This window comes from Fundulus heteroclitus, chromosome 10, assembly GCF_011125445.2.
Source record: "Fundulus heteroclitus isolate FHET01 chromosome 10, MU-UCD_Fhet_4.1, whole genome shotgun sequence".
In the NCBI taxonomy this organism is placed as follows: Eukaryota; Metazoa; Chordata; class Actinopteri; order Cyprinodontiformes; family Fundulidae; genus Fundulus; species Fundulus heteroclitus.
The window spans coordinates 4,424,381-4,445,228 of record NC_046370.1 but is presented as its reverse complement, the minus strand read 5'-3'; the positions used below and the strand labels follow the sequence as shown (position 1 = coordinate 4,445,228).

Here is a 20,848-nt window from a genome sequence, read left to right as displayed (position 1 = left end):
GCTCATAATTCACCCAATGATACATGTCAGTCTGCCGGGACTTTAATAAAAGGAATGCAAATTAGTTTTAGCCTTAAAAAAAAACACTTGATGAAACAGAACTCTATACAGAATTCTCACAGTATATCGGGATGAACGCAGATTTTCAGCACTGGCTCATTAATACCAAGCCAACAGGCAAACAGGATGATAACAGCATCCTGCTGTGGGAAGGATTTTCTTGCTGCAAAACCTGGGAGAGCATGCACACATAAAGATGAATGTTGATGAAAAGTATGAAGAAATCTGAGTGGTTCACAGACTGGAAGATTTGTTTCAGCAAGACTGTTTCAAAGGGTAACACCAATATGTCTATGTTCTCTGTTTATATGTTTTAGGTTTTTAGATAGAAAGATATAGATGGAGTTTATATATACCTGTAAAGAAATATCTATAAATTAATTGATAGAGATTGGAAAAACAGAGAGCTATTGATTGATATTTTTAGATACAGATGTGCATATGTAGATTTTGAAGTACTATAAATAAATAGCCGTTTCTTTATATATAACTATACGACCAGATGTGTAGATGTATCTATCTATCTATCTATCTATCTATCTATCTATCTATCTATCTATCTATCTATCTATCTATCTATCTATCTATCTATCTATCTATCTATCTATCTATCTATCTATCTATCTATCTATCTATCTATCTATCTATCTATCTATCTATCTATCTATCTATCTATCTATCTATCTATCTATCTATCTATCTATCTATCTATCTATCTATCTATCTATCTATCTATTTAAAATACTTCAAAATTTACATGTGTGTGATATGAATATAAAAATCAATTGGTGAAATCTAAACATTGCGGTCCTCATTATTTCATAAAACCGTGTGAACCTTTTAAGATCTGGTATAGACACAGATTAGGAACAGACGTTTTGGGGGAATATTAAATAGATAAAATTACCAATATGAGAAAAAAAGTCATAGGAGAATAAAGTAAAACAAAAAGACAAAAGTGGTAATATTGTGAGAAAAACATCATATTATGAGAATTAAGGGGGAACATTTCCAGAATAGTCACCAATCGCAGAACTACCTTAGTCCTGGAGTAATAGGGCCGGGTTAGATTCTTATAATTATTTTCATTCTTTACGAGAATAAAGTCAGGAGAATGAAGCCAAAGGTATACGAAAAAATTAACTTGTAATATTACAAAGATAAAAATATTCCAAATATAAGGTATATTGTGAGATTAAAATCCCTCTGATACTGTTTAAGTGTCTGAGTATAACAGCAGATTTGCCACATTCAACATGGCGGAAGCTACGTATATAATGTCAGTGGGTAAAAACTATTCTTGTCTTTATTGTACCCAAAAGTCAGTCAACTACCAAAACTACAAAAGTATGGTATGACACAGTCAAGGGGCCAATGATTTCTTTTAACATATGCATCACAATTTGTATAAGCAATTTATTTTTATTCTGTTTTTATTTTCCTATATTTTAATCATGTAAAGCACCTTGCATTGTCTTTGTACTGAAATGTCCTATACAAATAAATTTGCCTTGCCCTGCCTTGGTACATACCCTCGCGAGAATACTCGACCTCGCGAGTCTGGTGGTCCGTGTTGGATCACACTGACTGGACGATCTGTTGTGTTACTCTGTCCTTATACAGTAATGACTTTTATCCTATACACGTGCAATATAAGTAATGATGGTGCATCATGAACAATCCACGTATTTCATAGACATGACAGGACTTCATGTGAATTTCTTCATGTTTGGACTCATATCAAAAGTGCTGCAGATACTGTGACAGATGAGGGGGGAAAAAAAAAGATACAGACTACGGCTGGTTCACTAATGCACCACCAATCTCATGCAGAGTAACATAATGAATAAAAATGTTGTAACATGCTGTGCTCGGTTGCACACTAGAGCGAGGTATAAACAGTTACAGTTCCTGTTTGCGTGAAAGATGATAAAATAGGACAGACGAGCACAGATGAGGGTCTCCCTGGACAGCTCTGTGTTGACAGCAGCAGGATCCACAGAGAAGGGTCATGAAAAGGTTTCATAGATGTGTGTTTTTTTTTTTCTGCGCCTTTTCCGGCAGTTGTTAGCGTGTTGAAATCACATGGGGGGTTTTATTTGTTTGTAGGTTCTTCAGTTAAGGCACAGGAGCTCGTGTTGATGGTTATGAATTACAGACAAAGTGAGAATTACACCGAGTTCTCTGCGATATTGGTAGATTTATGATGCAGCACCTTTCAGGCTGTGCACTGTCTGCATTTTTCATCTCAAGACCGTAGAATCATGCGATATTTAAATAAGCCAGCGCAAGCACCAGTTTCAAACGTGCATTTATGTGCTGTGGCAAGCAGTGCAGCTGTAAAGTCAGAGAGATATCTGCTGGGATCAACTGCCACTTGTCCTAGCTGCTCCTGACCCGGCGACTCTGCTGCTGATGTGTAGAGGTCTGACAAGGAGCTCCAGGAGCATTCATTTGCTACTAATTCCCTGTCGCCATCAGTCTTAAAGCTTTAGCACAAACACAGACGAGGCACTCACACGCACACACACCCATGCTGTGGATTTTTCCCATGGAGACAATTCATCGGTGTGCCCTGGTGGGTTTTCCTGAACGAAATGGTTATCGCACTTCAGTTATCACATGCCACCAAGCCCTGCCTGTGTCTGCCATGTCCTTAGCCCATGTTCAAACACTGATGTTAACTGACAGCCACATTGGCTGCTTCATGCTCATTCAGATACTTGCTGGATATCTGCGTTTGGTGTATTAATTCAGAAGGCCTCTTCTTCCTGTTATGCACTCCTTTGGGTCACAGTGGATATTCATTGTCCTAAATCTCATTCTCTCTTCTCTGCAGAGAGTGGTGACACCTACCAGAGGCAGGTGCTGTCCATCTTCAGCATTGCCTCGGGGATCTGTCTTCTCGGAGTGGCATGCATGGCTCTCTACCGCCGCAACAAGTGAGTGATTCCAGCCAGAACCACATTAACAGACTAAGCCCCAAGCTGTGCAGAAAGAGGCACTTTATTATCATCGCACAGAGCCCAATGTGTGAGTCAGCTGGGGGATTTTTTTATTTATTTATTTTTTTAAAGTTAAACATCAAATCCAGATTGTGTGGGATGCTTTTGGGACAGATACTCATGTAAGATTTATCCGTAAAGTGGTTTTAGCAAGCAGGTGTCTCACGAACGCTCAGCGTAAAACAAAGTACACGTCTACTGCAGACCAACGGGAGAGTCATAAACACCAAAACATGGCAAAAGTAGAGTGCTTTGTTAAAGTATTCCTATTCATTGTTTTTTTTTTTTCACATTTGATCACGTCATTAAAACAAATTTGAATGTATTTCATTAGCATCTTATGAGGGTGACCAAAACAAATGCATGTCTATTTGTAATTTTAGAGAAAAAAAACATGGCTTTCAACATTTTTTACAGCTAAGATCTGAAAGGTGTGGTAAGAAATTTGTCATAGGCACCTTTAACTTTGACACCCATTAATTAAGTTGAATTCAGTTTAGGTTATTTAGCACCAATTCACAACAAATAGAATCTAAAGCCTTTTTACCAGAAAAAAACTGGCCCTGATAATTTATAATTATACAGAATGACACAATTATTCAAATTCCTACCGAAACAATAATTTAGATAGATTAGACTGACCAATCAAATTGGTCAAATAATGAACCTAACCTTAAGGATCAACCTGATCCTAAATGTTACATCAGTCTAATTCTAGCATAAGCAACTGCCTCAGAATTCACTCATTAGTAGTGTTCATCTTTGCGGAATCGAATCTCAGTGTAAATCCAAAGTAAAGCACCTATATTCTGCTGTGAAGTAGCACTTTTCTCCCAGACACTAGAGGGCAGCGTTGCGGTCCTACGGCAGGCATACTTCACAACACTACACTCAGAAGTACAATGAAGTAGAATTAAATGTTTCCAACATTTAAGCCTTTCAACTTCTTCCAAGAGTGACGGCCATTTCTGTCCAGGAATTGTTAACAATTTGTTGATCACGTCGTGTTTATGGGCCGAATCATAACGATCTCTATATTTACGAAACCTCTGCCAGAAGGGGCGCCTGCTCGTCCTCCATGTTTTCCATGCAGGACTGTCCGCGTGGTTAGACATTTCCCCAGGTGCACGGAGCGGAAACTTTCTGCCATGTGGAGGGGCATGGAAGCAAAAATGACGTGATATGAGGAGATGTCAAGCATAAAAAGAATTAAGGCAGGGCTATGACAGGCTAGGCAAGGAACATTGATCAGAAAACCAGCTGAGAAGCCAATGGTAACACTGGTGGAGCTGAAAGGATCCTCAGCCCAGATGGGCGGCTCTGTTGACTGGAATAGCTAACAGTTGTAGACTCTACAAGTTTGACCTTTGTGGAAGAGTGGATCAAAGAAACCTTTAGTTGAACAAAATCCATAATAGGAGGCAAGTTTAAAGTTTGCCATGAGCTATGTAGGTGACAGCAAACGTGCAGAAGACTGTTCAGGTCAGATGAAAGCAAACTGTAACTTTTGGGTCTGCATTTTGTATGGTTGAAAACTGAAAATGCAGACAACACTAAACACACCCATGTCATGTTGATGCCTGGTGGTGGCAGCACCATGCTTTGGGAAACATGTGGTACAGCAGGAAAAGAGAAAAGTTATCAGAGTTGACTAGAAGATGGATGGAGGGAAAACCTAGAAGAAAACCTTTTTGAGGTGAAAGACTTGAGCCAAGCATAAAGCTACGACAAAATTGTTTAGATCAAGCTTATTTATGATTTAAAAAAAGTCCATTTAACGTTTAGACCTAAATATAAGTGAGAATATGTGACAAGACTTGAAATTTGGTTTTCATAAACACAATTTAATTCAATCTGACTGAGCTTGAAGCATTTAGCAAAAAATAACAAGTTGCAAAAACTTGGGTTTTTTGATGCATAGCTGGTAAAAACATACTCCAAAAGATTTACAACTGTAAGTGAAGCGAAGCATACTTCCACAAAGGATTAACTGATAGGGACAGAATAAAGATGCATGCCAAGTTCATTTGGAAACATTAAAAAGGTGTGATTTACTTTCCATATCACAGTTATGTGCCATTTTACGTTGGCCAATGCTACAATTTTTATGATTGGCCATAAGATTAAATATACTTTTGTCAGAAAAGTACATTGAAGTTTGTGGTTGTAGTATAATATGAGAAGGTTTCAAGGGGTGGGAATACTTTTGCTGGTAACTGTGTTTATGTAATAGTGGTTTAGGAGCCAGCAAGATACATTCACACCACCAATTTACACAAAGTAAGGTAAAATGTAGGAAAACAAAAGAAGTCTTAGGCTGTGTTGATTGAATTGGTCTTGATAAACTGAAGTGTTTTCCTCCATTTTTCCTTTCTTCAGCACAGCAGTGCTCTAAGTAGCACAGTGCCCTATCGGTCAGTGTGACCAACCACTCACCAGGAGGTTCAATGTACTGCAAATGATCTAAACCCACACATGTTGCTAAACTAGTTCCCTTTGACTCAAATGTTGAGGGAGTGCGGATCCAGGATGAATGGATTTTCTTGTTAATGCTGAAGTTGATTCTGTTCTTTAGTAAAAGAGGAAAATTTAATTTGTTACACCGTGTCACAGAGGAGATTAACCATGAGGAGGCTATTCATCTTGATTTTATGTGAGAGCCATACTGCAGAGACAAAACTGCAGAGGACCTAAAGTTCTGGTCAGGGGTTGAAATACACTCATCTACATTAATGTTCTGGGATGGTAAATGATGTATTCAACTATTTTTTTTTTCAAGGCTTGAATGATGTTTGTCTAAGCCACACTGGGTCCAACTTGCCCAAGCAGGCTTATAATGATAAAATTGTGCCCTAGCAAGTTGTGCCTTAAGCATATGCGTTTGTTTGCCTTCAACAAGCTTTTGGCATTATTCTGAGGAGATAGTTATCCATTCTTCTTTGCAGAAATTATCAAAGTTAGTTTAAATGGATTTTTTTTGCCACAGGTCTGACTTTTGAGCACAAGTGTATAAATTAGGTTAAAGCTCGGGGCTGTGGGGAGGCCATTCAGGAAGCTTAATCGGGGTAATGGGAACAATGTCCTGGTGTGCCAATGTTTTACCCATGAATAAAATTATTCAAATGAAATAAAATTGGTTAGTATAGCTAAGAACAGAGCAGGACCCACCTTTGATCTAGCTGATTAAAAGATGGAAACTGGGACATCATTGTCCGCGCTCTGAATTTGTCAAATTTTACATCACTATAGACTTTAGAGGGTGCTACACAAGAAAAAATCAGTTGCTTCAAATGTGGGCCTTTAACACTAGGACTCCCAGAATTCCGATACTCCTAGAACTCCCACTGGCAGTCAATTTGACGGGTGACATTCTGACCAATGGAATGCGGCATTGGTGATGACGTCATCAACTGTAATAGTTCTAGTGGGCTTTATAAGCCTATTGTGGATATGTAGAACTAAAAATGAGGTCCAAAATATATTTTTACCACGTCCAACAATTGTTCCTTAAATTATTTATAATATACGATTGTAAATGGTGCTGAAAATAACACTGTGAATAAAAAAGGTTTGCAAGAAAAGTTTATAATTAAAATGTTTAATTCGGAAATAATAAATTCGGAAAATGCAATGTGGCAATAATAGATTAGACTATAAATAAAATTACACACTATGGTACCCAAAAAAGTTACAAGAAATGATATCACTATTTACAATTGAAAATAATAAATGGTTCTAAACTGTAATGAACACATTAAAAATCTACACAAAACGATATATTTACAAGATTAGAAAACCGATCAAACACATTTTTTGCATGTCACAACGATATCCCCCGTGCATTTCCCGCACACCACCTTTTTGCACTTGTGACAGGCATCATGAAAGCGGTTTTTTGTACAGTGTTGTAGCACCTAACACCGTTTTCTTTACCTAAATAAAGGCGGCTCCTCCTCTGAGGAGGGTTTGCCGCACACCAGCGGGTCTTTGGTGCGCTAGCTAGAATGCTGGTTGCTAGGCAACATCCCGTTGTGTTTCAACCGCGGGAATAAAATAGAATGTAACTAACGGAGCCGTCAAAATGACGGGTGTGGGAGACAAAGGTAAAAGTAACGATATTTTTTATTTGGTTTTTTATTTTATTTAAAAAAACAATATGGAAATAAAGGACATACAGATACAGGAAAAGTCAGCTAGCATGGATAATGTAAGACTCATGTAAAAAAAGTTATTAGACTTCAAAATCTGAAAACAGTCAAAATGACTGCCTTGGGAGTTCTAGTGTTAAGTTCATCTGAATTTTGCATTTTTCACATTTTTTAGAAGTGAAATCATCAAAACCTAAGAACACTGTCAAAACTACCAAGCATGGCAGTGGTAGCATTATACTGAGGGACCTTATTTGCTGCCAATGGTGCTGGTAAATTACCCTTGGTGAATTGAATCATGGAGAGGACTACCTCCATGTTCACTTTTTTTTTTTTTCTCCCCCATGTTCACTTAAAAATGGGGTCCATGCCAGGAGAACAGCTTAAATGATTTCTACCCAGTCTGTACTAAAAAGTGGTCCAACATGCAGCCATCAGTGTACCAGGAGCGTGTTGATGGCTGCTTTAATTAAAAGGGATGTATGTTAATATTTCATAGATTTATAGTTCAGATTTCACAGTAGATTTGACAAAATCTACAAAAATGTCCAATCCATATACACCTGATTATTGATTTAAATTAACTCACTCATCACGGGTGTAAATATGTATTTACATGGGAACTTCTAGCCACAACTCAGTGTTTTGTGAGCATACAAATATTTACAATGATGTCAGAAACAGAAGTTTGAAAACATGTCATAGTTTGACTGTGTACCAAAAATCCATTGTCACTTGTAGATGTATTATTAAGTGGGCTTCATTTATCAGGAAGTCATGTATAATTTAAATAGTACAATGCGCTAGGCTGTGGACCTGCTGAACATGCTTTAATTCAAACAGACACAACAATAAATGCGTGTTTTACTGCTCTCCTGTTACATGCTGTGCTTTCATCTGGTTTAATTAGGTTAATTACTTCCTAAACATGGGTTTTTGCATACGTCCCTTCAAATCTGTATCAAGATCTGTTATTCCGTGCAAATGCTTCAGTCAGCTATTAGGAGAATAGAAACAAAGTAATTGTTATTGAAGTCTTGGAATTGAAATTTAATTCTGCTGTTTTCATTTGTATAGTGCCTCTTCACAATAGCTAATTTCATATCCGAATTAACAGAATTTAATTTTGTCTGAAATAAAGTCAAATTATTGTGATTTATTCAAATCTAACCATTTTGTCAGATTTAGAGCACACACACAGGCCAGTGCAAAACTAGTTATCATACAATACAGTCATATTTAGTAGATCATATAATGTCAGCTGTTAAAAGTTATATTCTGTAACTAAGGAGGCTCATCTGGATAAATAAATTGGTTGACATAATTGCACTTGAGCATATGACAAAAAACAGTGGGAGACCTCCATTAAAACCAGGCAAGCAGCTAGGAAAGGAAGAGGACAAAGAACAAATACAGACACATTGGTTCAGGTGTACTTTTTGTGGAAAAGAAAAGCAGTACAAATACGTAGTAAAAAAAAGGGGGGGAGCATAAGAGTACACAGAGTTAATTGCACAAATAGCGCTGTGTGAGAATTGGGCCACAGAAGAAGCAGAGCTAGACGTGGAAGGGAGTGACCAGGGGCACTTTCTTTGGGAATTAAAAAACAATATAAACAGAGTTAATTGCAACAATTGTTGGTTATTTGATCTGATATTTGAGTACAGAAGCACTGGGAGAGGATACATTTCTAAAGAAAAAAAAAAACAATACATAAAGGTAATAGGCACAATACATTCTTGTAATAGTATATACCAGAGGGAAAAAAACACTTCTAAATTCAGAAACACAAGACTAGGGATATGTTGTATGGGAAAGTCAAATAAGGCTAGTACAAATATTTAATGACTGTAGCTCCGCCAACAGCTTTGTATAAGAAACAAAGCCAACATAGCACAGATGCACTAGTCCAGGAACACTTTCTATAGGAGAGATGAACACAGAGTACACAGTTTAATACAGAAGTACTGGTCCATGTTTATTTGGTATAGAGAAAAAAAGAGAGACCCAATGTTAATGGGAAACTGAGCGTGAAGATTTAAATTGAGTCATTTACAAAGAAAATCCAACTTTAATTTGCTGTTTGAAGTGATGCGCAAATAACCATATATCACAATATAAAAAAAAAGTAAATGGGCAGTTAAAATTAAAATATAACATTGAAGCAAAACTAGTAAGACATAGGGAAGCTGTTGAAAGATAATACAAGTGAATCAGGTGAGACAAGAACAGCTGGAGCTTAAACAAGACAAAAGTAAGACCTTAAATTGCTCCAATTATGAAAATGAGTCAGGCTTTAGATTGCTCTCCAAGTTAATACAGGTTGCAGTTTCACTGTAGCTAGCTCTCTATTTTCCAGGCTCAGTGAAAACAGATGGCACCTGTAATGTGATCCAATCAGTTGAGCATATTTGATAAAGCAACGTGAAATAAGTGACTAAATCACAGGAGTCTATCTTGCATTGCAATAAGAAAGGAGAACCGAACCCAAGCTTGCATTACATGCCACAATGACAAGTATTATGCCCGTGACAACTATTGTTAGCGAGAGGGTAATAAATAGCATGCAGCGGTTTTGCAGATGAATCAATTAACACCTGCACAACGGTGTTAAAGAGGATTTGCTTAGCTTTTTTTTTTTAGATTATATGTATCACCGTACTTTCTCCTCCTGCTTTCCTCTGTAACGAAATGCACCACTTTCATTTTTTTTCTCTGGTTTCTTTCAATCTTTCACTAAAATAAGATTGTGGATGCTTCACAGTACACTGCCTTGATTAAATTTTTCTTGCGCAAGACATCGTCTCTCTTAGAGCTGTCCTCTTTTCCTTAACACCGTGCCATCGAAGCCTTCAGCCACAGCTCTGGAAGGAAAAGCCTGTTTGTGAGTGACATTTCTCGCTCGTGCTCCTTTTGTATCTTTGACCTTTGATGGCGCTTGCAGACATGCAGCCTCGAACAAATGTTGTCATATCTTGTAGTCGCAAAAGTCTTCAATTGTCAGAAGACTTTTTAATCACTAAGTGGCACGATTACATGATCTCATGGCATTGTGTATAAATAACACACCACTGCAGGCACATGCCGCTTACCTTCTATCTACCCTTTGCATATGTCAGTTTAGGGATTACATGCAGGGTGGTTAGGGGGAATAAATTAGCATGCAGGCATACACTTGCATGAAATATTTGCTTACATACGGTGTCATGATTGCCAGATGTAGGGCTTTTATTGGTGTAATTGAGCCCTATTTTTTAGGTGGAACTGATTATGGAATAAACTATATCTTACATACAGGCTCAAATGTAAGCATACAACCCTACTTATACAGTGTTGGGTAATATACGTTAAAAATAGAACTGTTTACGCTTAAGAATCGGAATCAGCTTTAATTGTCAAGTTGGTTCAAACATCTGTGAATTTGACTCCGGTTCCGCCGTCTTCTGAATGAAGTAATTTTAGCACAAACGTGCAAAAAAGAGACACAAATATTAAAAAAGGTAAATAGAAATACTTTTCTGGTAGATATGTTTACATACATGTTTCTATAAAAAAAAGGAAGACATGCTAAAGTAGGATTTAAACCAGTCAAGTACTGTACCAGAAACGAGAAAAACAGAACATTTTGTGTATAAAACACTGAGTTGTAATGGTTGGATGTGACCACATGTAGAACTGATCCACTGTTGCAGCAGGGTCCTCTCACTATATCAGCATGGCTCATGCCACCGCATGTATTTTCAAGCTTTGGCTTACAAATGTTAGTGCTGTAATATTTGCTATCAACAAACTCTAAACACATTTATCCATGCAACACCATTAAACAGCAGTGCTCTGATCACAACTGTCCATGCCGGTAGCTCCAATTATAGGCAGGGAAATTGGCATTGGTCTTCAGAAAACCTTGATATCAAACATATAATACATATATTTAATCAGCTGTTAGTGTTAGTCTATATATGTATGTATGAGCCTGTGTGCATGATTGTGAACTTTTGTGGATTTTAGGGGGAAAAAAAAACTTGTGTGTTTTGAAAGCTCCCTTTGCAGAATAAGCATTCTTTGCTGTTAAAAGAACAGGTCCTATTCTGTAAATTAGAATAGGCATCCTGATGAGGGTTGTTTGTCAGATTGAAAGTACCTTTGAAAAATCCCATCCTCCAAGCAGGTATTAAACATACTTTTAATTAAGCCCACATTTCTGCATTAAACAGTGTTTATGGCTCTGATGTAGTATACTGTTAAATTTTATCATAATTAACTAAAGTAAAGGCTTGAAAATATCAGTCTGTGTGTAATGTATTCATATGTTATTCAGTTTGTGAACTGAGTTAGTGAAATAAATTAACTTTTTAAAGTTATTAAATTTTTTTGAATGACTAAATATTTCAAAGCCCAAAATTAAGATAACACTTAAAATTCAAGCAAGCAATTTAAAGTAAGACCTTAGGTCTTGATTGTCAGTTCTTGTTTATTTAACTAAAATTAAACTTTGTTCTTCCTGTTTGTTTTTTGTCTGTGAAAATCTTTCCTGGTTTTGCTGTATGAAAATAAAAGTGACCTGCGGTACACAGCAACAGGCAAGGGAGGGGCAACGTTTTCCAGCTATCTTCCGTACAGAAGATACGTTTTGGTGTGGAGTAGGATCCCAACGTCGAGTGGAGACAGGCGGTACCATGATTTAATCGAAGCATTCATAACAATATAAGATGCGCAGCCCTGAAAGTAATAAAATTCAAAAATAGCCGACAAACTTCACAAGAGGAAAAACAGCAGGACAGAAAACAGATACAAGCTTGGTGACCAGTAAAAGAGGAGGACCCGACAGCGATAGGCTATGAATATTAAGGAGGGGGATTAGGGGCGTGAAAACATGTTAGCGGTTAGACTGATGTAAAACAGCCTTTGGGAGATGAACTGAGGGACCTGAGTGAGGATGATAATAAGTAAACAGATGAAACACATGGATAGGGTCAGGTGTCAAATGACAGGTGTTTAATTAAAAAGCCTATAAACCCTAGGAAAATCATAATGAGTAGATTTCAAGATTTGAAATCCTAACATTTTTAAAACCTTGGTATAATATTGTGAAACAGAATTTTCCCCTTATAGATTTCTTCTTTCCTTTTGAACCTTTCAGATAATCAAAAAAAAAATTTAGACAAAGATAGCCTGGTTAAATACAGTGATTTAATTTATAAAGGGAAAATGACATGCATACCAACCTGCTAATATGTAGCAAAGTTATTTTAAAATATTAAAATACTTGCAATTAACAACTTTTTTTATTAAAAAACAAACAGCTGAGTTTAATTTCTGACTACTGGCAGACCTGTGGTATCAAGAAATCAGTCAACATGAAGTAGGCTAAGAGATAACACGTCATGCCTTGATCTAAAGGAATTCAAGCACCAATGGCAAACAAAGTCACTGACCTATGTCCATCTGGAAAGCCATTTCTAAGGCTTTGGCACTTTTCCACAAATGAGGGGAAAAAGTATATTTATTCCAAGAGTGATTTATACAGGAGGTAACAAATAAAAAAACAGAACAACATATAAAGCACCACAGACTTTGGTCAACTTAGTTAGTGATAGTGTTACTAATCCAACAACGACTAGATAAAATTGGGACATTCAGAAGGGTTTCTTCTCTGTACATCGGGCCTAAATATATTTCAAAGTTCAGTCTAACTCGCAGGAGGTTGTGCGAAAGTCTTGGGCTGCTTTCCTGCTCATGGACCTGGAAGACTTGCCGCAATTGATGTAACCATGAATCCTGCTCTGTACCAAAAACACTGGCTGTGTATCGGGTTTTAGAGTGGCCTACCGAAGAGCCTGACAAATTCAGACATGAAGCTCATTCTGAAAAACTGCCCGGCGTGGCTGAATTTAAACAATCCTGCAAAGAAGAGTGAGCCAACATTGCCAGTCACTGCAAAAACACACGATGGTATTGCTGCCAAAGATGCCAAAACTATTCTTTAGGTTTAAATGCTCAGTTACTTTTACACATTGGGCCAGGTTGGGTTGGGCAGCTTTTTATTCCTTTGTAAAGGAAATCACAGTTTGTACACTGCAGTGAGTGTTTACTCTGGTTATCTTCTAAGCACTGTATATCTGGATCCTGGCAAATGGCACACATCTTGTACAAACAGACACTAAGGGGTGGTGATTATCTCTTAATTTTCCTATAATCTTGCCGTCTCTTTTTTTTCTAACACGGACGTGTTGTCCTCTACAGAAGACACCGGGAAAAGCTCCAGGCTCACTTCTCCGACAGCCGCAGCTTGAGAGAGTGCAGTGTCAATGCCTCTGGCCTCATGTCCAAGTCTGCTCCCAGGATTCAATACAGCCTTCATCTCCAAAAAGTAAGTCTTTTGACCACCATTGATTTTATTTCCAGTTGCCCCTTAATCATCGTTATTGCCATTTCATCTTTGTATAAGCAGTGTTCAAATATACAATAAAGAGTTCAGAGGGCCTGACAGGATGATCTATGATGTATGTCCCAATATTCTCTCTGCTGACTGAAGCCTTTTGCTCAAACTTCTATCTAAACAAGGGAGGAGAGGCACTATCATATTTTAAAATAAATGTGCTGTGCATTATAGAGGAAAAATCTGCCTGTCGTGTTCACAGTGACAGATCCCTGTGACAAACCATGGATTGGAATTTATAATTGATGTTGGTTTGGAGGATTCCTGAATGCACAATGAGAGAGCGGCAAGCTGGGAAAGCCAAAAAGATTCAGCGTACGGGCGAGTCCACGTTGTTGTTGTAACTGTTGTGATTTTGCAGGAAAATCCGAACTGGAATTAAGACATTTGGACACAATACAGCCCTCAGAAAAGAAAAGCAACAAAAAGGTGCTGAAAACTGTAGACGAGGGGAATAAAATCAGAGCACAGACTTTTCGGAGAGAGACGAGAAACAGCATTAGTAATATATGACCCATTTTCCATAAGAGTGAAGGGAGAAAATGCAGTGCAGGGTACTAGCATCAGAGAAAAAGCAGCTATAAACCAGCAAGAGAACTGACCTCCAAAGCACCAGGGGATGCACATGATGAAGCTTCACAGAAAGGTAATTGCACTCTAATGCACACTTGCAAAGGTCTCATCAAAAGAGTGCAATCACACACTGTAATGCAGCCGCAATTTGCTGAATTCCACCTCCTTTTTTATTACTATTACGCTTTTTCTTAACTAAGATGCTTTTTTTTTGTGTTACTTTTAAAATTCCCTCTATTATTTTCAGCTGTTGTAATGAACACTATTTTTTCATCCCACTATACTCCCATACACCTACCCCCAAGGTGGGAGAGAAAATTACCAATCCTTAGCAATTCCTGCAATAGGCAGGACTTCAAAGGTATGGTAGGGCCTCATTCCTCCGATGGCACCCAATACCTTGGCATTTACTACTTTTTGATAATCAGACAACATGAATAAAAGCACCTCAAAATGGGGGGGGGGGGACTTTATCAAGAGAGAAAAAAAATAAACAAGAAATAATTTTGTTCAACAAAATTACTGGTGGTGTGTGCAATTATTGATACATGTGAGTACTTTCTAAAACTCTTTTTTTTTAATCAGTAGCCACTTAATCTGCTCTTATAACAGGTGTCAGCAACTTTTCCATTCCAATGAGACATTTTGCCCTCTCTGCTACAAAATATCTCCAGAATCACACTCTGTCCTGATCCTCTAATTCTTTAAATATTTACAATGTATTTATTTTTTTTGTTAAAGTTATACAGTTGATCAATTTTAATTCTATTATTAGAGTTTAGACCCAAGAAAAACAAACTACTATAAGACAAGAATGATGTCACGTGAATAAATTCTTCCCAAATGTAAGTAATACAAAGAAAAATGGGTAGCATACCCAAAAGATAAAGCATGTTGTTTGCAGCTAAATAACTAGTGATTTTTAAAAAGTCTTGTACTATTAGTGTTGTTCTGTTGTGCACATACTATGCAGATCTTGCATAAAAACATGCACGACCAGAGGTGAGTAGAGTAGACAAAAAATTTGCTCAAGTGAGAGTGGCACTACTTCAACATATTTTTACTCAGGTAAAAGTAAAAAGTAGCCAGCCAAGAAATTACTCAAGTAAGAGTAAAAAAGTATTCGGTGGGAAAGGTACTCAAGTACTGACTGACTAATCACTATATTAGATTTGATAGTGATGTTAACGGACAGACAAAATGTAAAGTACAGATTCTGGTATTTTAAAGACCAAAAAAAAAAAGAAATACTAAAAATAACAATTACCAAAATGACAAGTTAAGACAAGAGAAACACCTCTCTGAATTTGTTTCAACATAACACCAATGAAGCCAATAATTTCAGCAGCTAATGTATACTGTATGTTAGAACAGCATGATGTTTGTCCAATGGCTATATTTACTGTTCAGTGCATGTTCACTTGACCTCCAGATGGCTCAGTGATCCCAGCAGGTAGAGAATGAAAAAAAAAAGGTAGAGAATAACATTAAAGCAACAAAGCCAGCGTGCAAGAAGTCACACTTTAACATAAACCGTGGCTGTGTCTCTCTGGTTTCTGCTCTTTACTCAATGAAATTACTCAGAGTGGGTAGAGTAGCCGGAAATTTTACTCTAGTAAGAGTAGCGGTATTTTTTTAATTATATTACCCAAGTAAAAGGTAAAAAAAAAACTTACAGTGCTGTAAAACTACTCCTAAAAGTACATTTTGTTCAAAAAGTTACTCAAGTAAATGTAACAGGGTAAATGTAAATAGTTACTACCCACCTCTGAGAACAACAACTATAACACCCTTTTCTGTATAGATAAAAAACAAACGCAGCTCATTTCATTGTTAAGAACCAGAGGGGAGAGCAAAAGAAGCCACAGGCTACACGGGCTCCCTGTTTTCTAACATCTCTCAAGACTGGACCATTCCTCCTTGAACAATCTCCAGTGGTTCCCAGACTTGTTAACTCCCATACAACAGAATAGCAGTATAGATGGTATGAGACCCCCAAAAATATTAGCTGAATATACTTTAACTACACTTATCTCTTATGCTGACCCCACTGGTTTTCATTGATCTGGGGACTGAGATGAACATATAAGAAATCATACACCATTGCTTTGTTCACTTGGTAATTTGCTTTGCAGCATCATGCCACTGGTAGAGCACATAAGATCCAAAAGATGTTGTTACACAGAACAATAATTCTGCCATATCTGATTTAGTCAAAAACTATTATCCCTTGACAAGTTTTTTTTTCTTTTAGATTAGATACACTTTATTGATCCCACGTCAGAGAAATTCATGTGTTCCAGCTGCAAGAAATTGACACACAGATGGCAGTAAACGGTATCTCAATCAATACTGGTATAGGAATTAGACAAAAACGAAAAGAGCTAAAAGTTTAGACACATAAGATACAGGGAAACTATAAACTCTGTGCATTTTGCATATTCTACAGGAAAATATGTAGAAACAAGCTTGAAAAGTAATACTCTTCTTTCACTTTATAGATAAATTTATGTTAAAAACTAGATTCCTAAAATATTTTCAGGGAGGAGATTATATTTCTGCAATAACAGTTGAATGTAATGGTTTTTTACATATCTCAACCAGGAGTACTGAGAAATATGGCCGGGGCTGTATTTGTTGCAAGAAATTCCTCATCTGTAGTCAGCCCGAGCTGACTGAGGGTCCTTAATAATTTAACAGTGTCTTATGTCAACCACCAGAAACCAACGCCCCTCAAGCTAGCTCCTCCCACAGAACTGCAGCTGGGGGAATCTGAAAGCTTTTCCCCCCCATTCATTTAAAAATCCGAGCTCAGATTATTGCACTACTAAAAACAAATACGCAAGTAGGTGTATGCTGTATGTTTACATTTGCAAATGTCCTCTCTTACTCAACCGTAATATATTGCACATATAATAAATGTCAATACTAGGAATGAAAGATGCCTGTGATATGAATGCGTGAGGCACAGCAGAGATAGAAAATCAGTTTCCAGCCTGAAAATCCGGTCATTGCTGGACACTGGAAAGAAAGCTGGGAGAAGGGCAATGTCAGAAATGAAACACAATAATAATGCAACAACACAGAAACAAAAAAAAAGGCTATTTTTGAACAGTGTGAAGGAAGCTTAAGGAGGGATGTGAAAGATTACTGGCTATAAGTACTCAGGCGGGGGGCACGAGCTAAACAGAAGAATAAAAGATTAGGAAGAGAGAGCCATTTTTTTCCATAGGTTTGAGACAGAGACCCCCAGACCACTGCTTCTCACCTCCCACTCCCACAGCTTGAAATGATCCAGGGAGAGAACACGCTCCGTGGGTGGCGCAGTCCAACCAGTTCCCCATTTTTCTTTTAAGTTTGCACGGATAAAATGAAACAAATCTACAAGGAGGAACATAGCGGTGTGCTCTTTGAGGAGGCTCAGACACATTTGCTGCATAACTCAGCCTCAGAACACAATGGATGGGTTTTTGTTGTTTTTTTTTCTCTGTGTGTGCATTTTAAGCGGTTTGCCGGGGATGAGACCAGCGAGGCAGAAACAAAGCTCTGGCTCTGCTGAGGCAGGTGCAGAGGAACGAATAAAACCAAAGTCCATTTCGGTCATTGTCCTACGTGGTAAAATGATGCGCCGCTCCATTTTTCTTTTATGCCCCCAGCAATGTGTCACTGCATGAATTCAGGTGCTTTTGACAAAGATAGTTGTTGTGTAATAATCCCAAATGTTTCAGTGCAATGCGGTACCTTGACATGACTTTGACATAATGATTACTGGAGCAAGACTCCAAGTCTAGAACAACGGAGAGGCTGCTGAACCCAAAATAGACACCTGGCCATCAGCCTTGCCTTTATGCAAGGGTCATTTCATCCACCTACATCCTAAACGTCATGGATTTGCTTGGATGGAAAAAAAAAATTCATGTTAAATTTGTCAAAAGTTCAATGATTTTTTCCCCCCCTGCTTCTATTGCTTTAATCAGCAGATTAGAATGAGGCTTGTTCTGTGCTGTGATGAAACACTGGATGTTTTCATCTTAAAAAAATTCCTTTCAATGCCTTATTTAATCAAGAATGCCTTTCTACCAGAACAAAGAATCTTTCAATTTAAAAAAAAAAAATGTCACTTCAGTTACTTTTCACATTCTCTCTACCAAATCTTTAATAGAATTTTGATTCACCAGAAAAGTTTGTTCAAAGCTGTTTTGAGGAAACTTTTTTGCAAAATGTACAATTTTAGGTTCCCCTAAAAGCACAAAGAGCCGCTATTTCTGGATGAAATAAATCTTAAAAAAGTAATGAATTATGGTTTGAAAATGCCACATTACTAATGACATGCTAACATTAATTTTATAATTAAACATAAATATAAAAGTATTTATGTTTGCTCCTTGAATATTGAAAAAGATCATCTTTCTGTTATTGTTTACTCACATAAAACGTTAAAACACATCGAAACAATTTGGCGGAACCCACACTATGATGTCATGGGTTTGTGAGCATCTGATTGGTTAATTTACAATACTGAATCAAATGGAATCCAGTCTGTGGCTAGCCAACCCTATAAACACACTGGTTCCTTGTTTAAAATTGTTAGAAAATCAAGAGAAATCAGGGCAGATATTAGGAGACAATTGTGCACGTCCACAAGTCTGGCTCAAGCTTGGGTACAATATCCAAAAGACTTTTTAAAGATTCAGAATGAATCTGGTAAGACGGTGACCTGAAGAGAAAGGCCACACAGTAATGTAAAAGCCATTACTCCAAAGCCAACATAAAAGTCTGGATTATAGTTTACAATTGTAGTCATGGATAAAACTCCCATTTTTGGAGAGATACCCTGTGATATGAAACAAAAAGTGTTTAGCCATAATGACCATTTTTATTTTTGGAAGAAAAGTGGGAAATTTGCACACCTGACAACACCATCCAAACTGTAAGGTTAGGGTGGTTACATCATGTTATGTGAGTGTTTTGTTGCACGATAACCTGAAGCAAAACAAAAGAAACACAAATTAACACACAGTTGGGGAATGGGACCCACCCTGAATGACATACCAATGGCCGAGAAGTTCTACTAATGAAAGATCTCCAGATGGAATCAATCCTATTCAACAATCTACCTATAGCCTATGTCTCCAACATGGAAGCTCCCATCAGGCAGGCACATGGGTCAATAGACACAAAAATGCCCCCATAAAATTACCAGAAATACAAACCAGCTGCTGGTTGACAGTACAGTCACTCAAGACTCCAGAACCAGGCCAAGAAACCTGTGCACTTCCCGGAGTGATTACATGAAAGCCTACGACTCAATGCCACTCATGTAGAATGCCTGAAGTTGTATATTGTTGCTTTGCTGCAAACTCCACAAAGCTATGGAAGACAACTCTCAAGGCTAGCTTTGAGCCAGTTGGGCAAGTCTTTATTAAATGGGACATACATCAAGTGGTTGGTTTGTCCCCACTGCTTCTCTGCATAGACCGGAACCCCCTCAACCAACTAATCCCAATGGAATACCACAGGCAAATGGCAACTAAAAGGATGCCACAAGGAAAGAAGGAGCAGCCAAATATCTGCAACAAGTAAGCCAAGCTCAATTATTGTGATGAGCTTGAGATTGTAATTATGTTGTTAATGGTGCCCATTAACGTCGGCTTGTTGCTGTTTAAACACGACACCAAGACACTTTTGTCACCTAATGTTTTGCTTTGAATATTGAAACACCCAAATTAGAGTTAGGGATAGAAATTGATATGAAACGATAAGGGGGAAAAGGTTCTACACCGGCTAACATTAATGACTGCTTTTATGACCTGCAGTTCTTGTAACCAATAGAGATATTATGGCTCAAATGTCCCTTGCATGCACCAAGAACCCATTTAACCATTAATGTAAAAAGGATGATCTCCTTGATTTGCATGAAATCACTCTGCACTTTTTGTGCCGTACAGTTCTGACACCAGATAGGAGATATTGTAGCATTGTATTTTTAAGGATTAGATTGTCTGTCAAAGGAGAGACAATGATATTTTCTATACTACAGACTCATTCACTTCCTTATGATTGTGCAGTGATGCAGCAGTTTTATTTTATTTTCCTAATTTAATTAGATTTTCTTAATGTTTTGTAAACTAACCTTTATGTGACACGGGCGATTTTTACATGCGTGTTATTGACATGGTGTACTTTTTTAAATCAAAGTACAGTGTTTTAGTTTGAACAATCTGAGATAGACCATACTTAGTCGTTAAAAAATTTAAGGTGTACCTGACACAGTTTGGCACAATAATGTGAGCAGATTGAAATCTCTTCAGAAGTTTTCTTTCATCCAAATTAGTTATTTTGTTTTTCTATAAGGACCTCAGTGCCTTCCAAAAGTATTTATACCCCATGAATGTTTTTTGGTAATTGGTCACACAACAATCATAAACTTCAGTGTATTTATTGGGACGTACTATGATAAAACAACACAAAAGAACATGCATTCATAAAGCGTAAAGTTAAAGTTGTGGATCTTTGCAGCTCCTCCAAAGTTACCCGGATTTCCCAGAGTTCTGTAGGTTTGCAGTTGTGCTACAATCTGTCCATATATGGATAATGGATTGAACAGGGACCAGTGAATTGCT

At 37.5% G+C, this 20,848-nt stretch overlaps 1 protein-coding gene across 1 annotated transcript in view; it reads left to right on the top strand.

Moving 5' to 3' along the window:
• nrg3b (neuregulin 3b) overlaps positions 1-20,848 on the top strand; it is a 340,120-nt gene that overhangs the window by 292,340 nt on the left and 26,932 nt on the right. The window contains exons 5-6 of the mRNA XM_021307904.2: positions 2,900-3,002; positions 13,457-13,583. Of these exons, the coding sequence (XP_021163579.2) occupies positions 2,900-3,002; positions 13,457-13,583 (230 nt within the window). The remainder of the gene's footprint in view (positions 1-2,899; positions 3,003-13,456; positions 13,584-20,848) is intronic.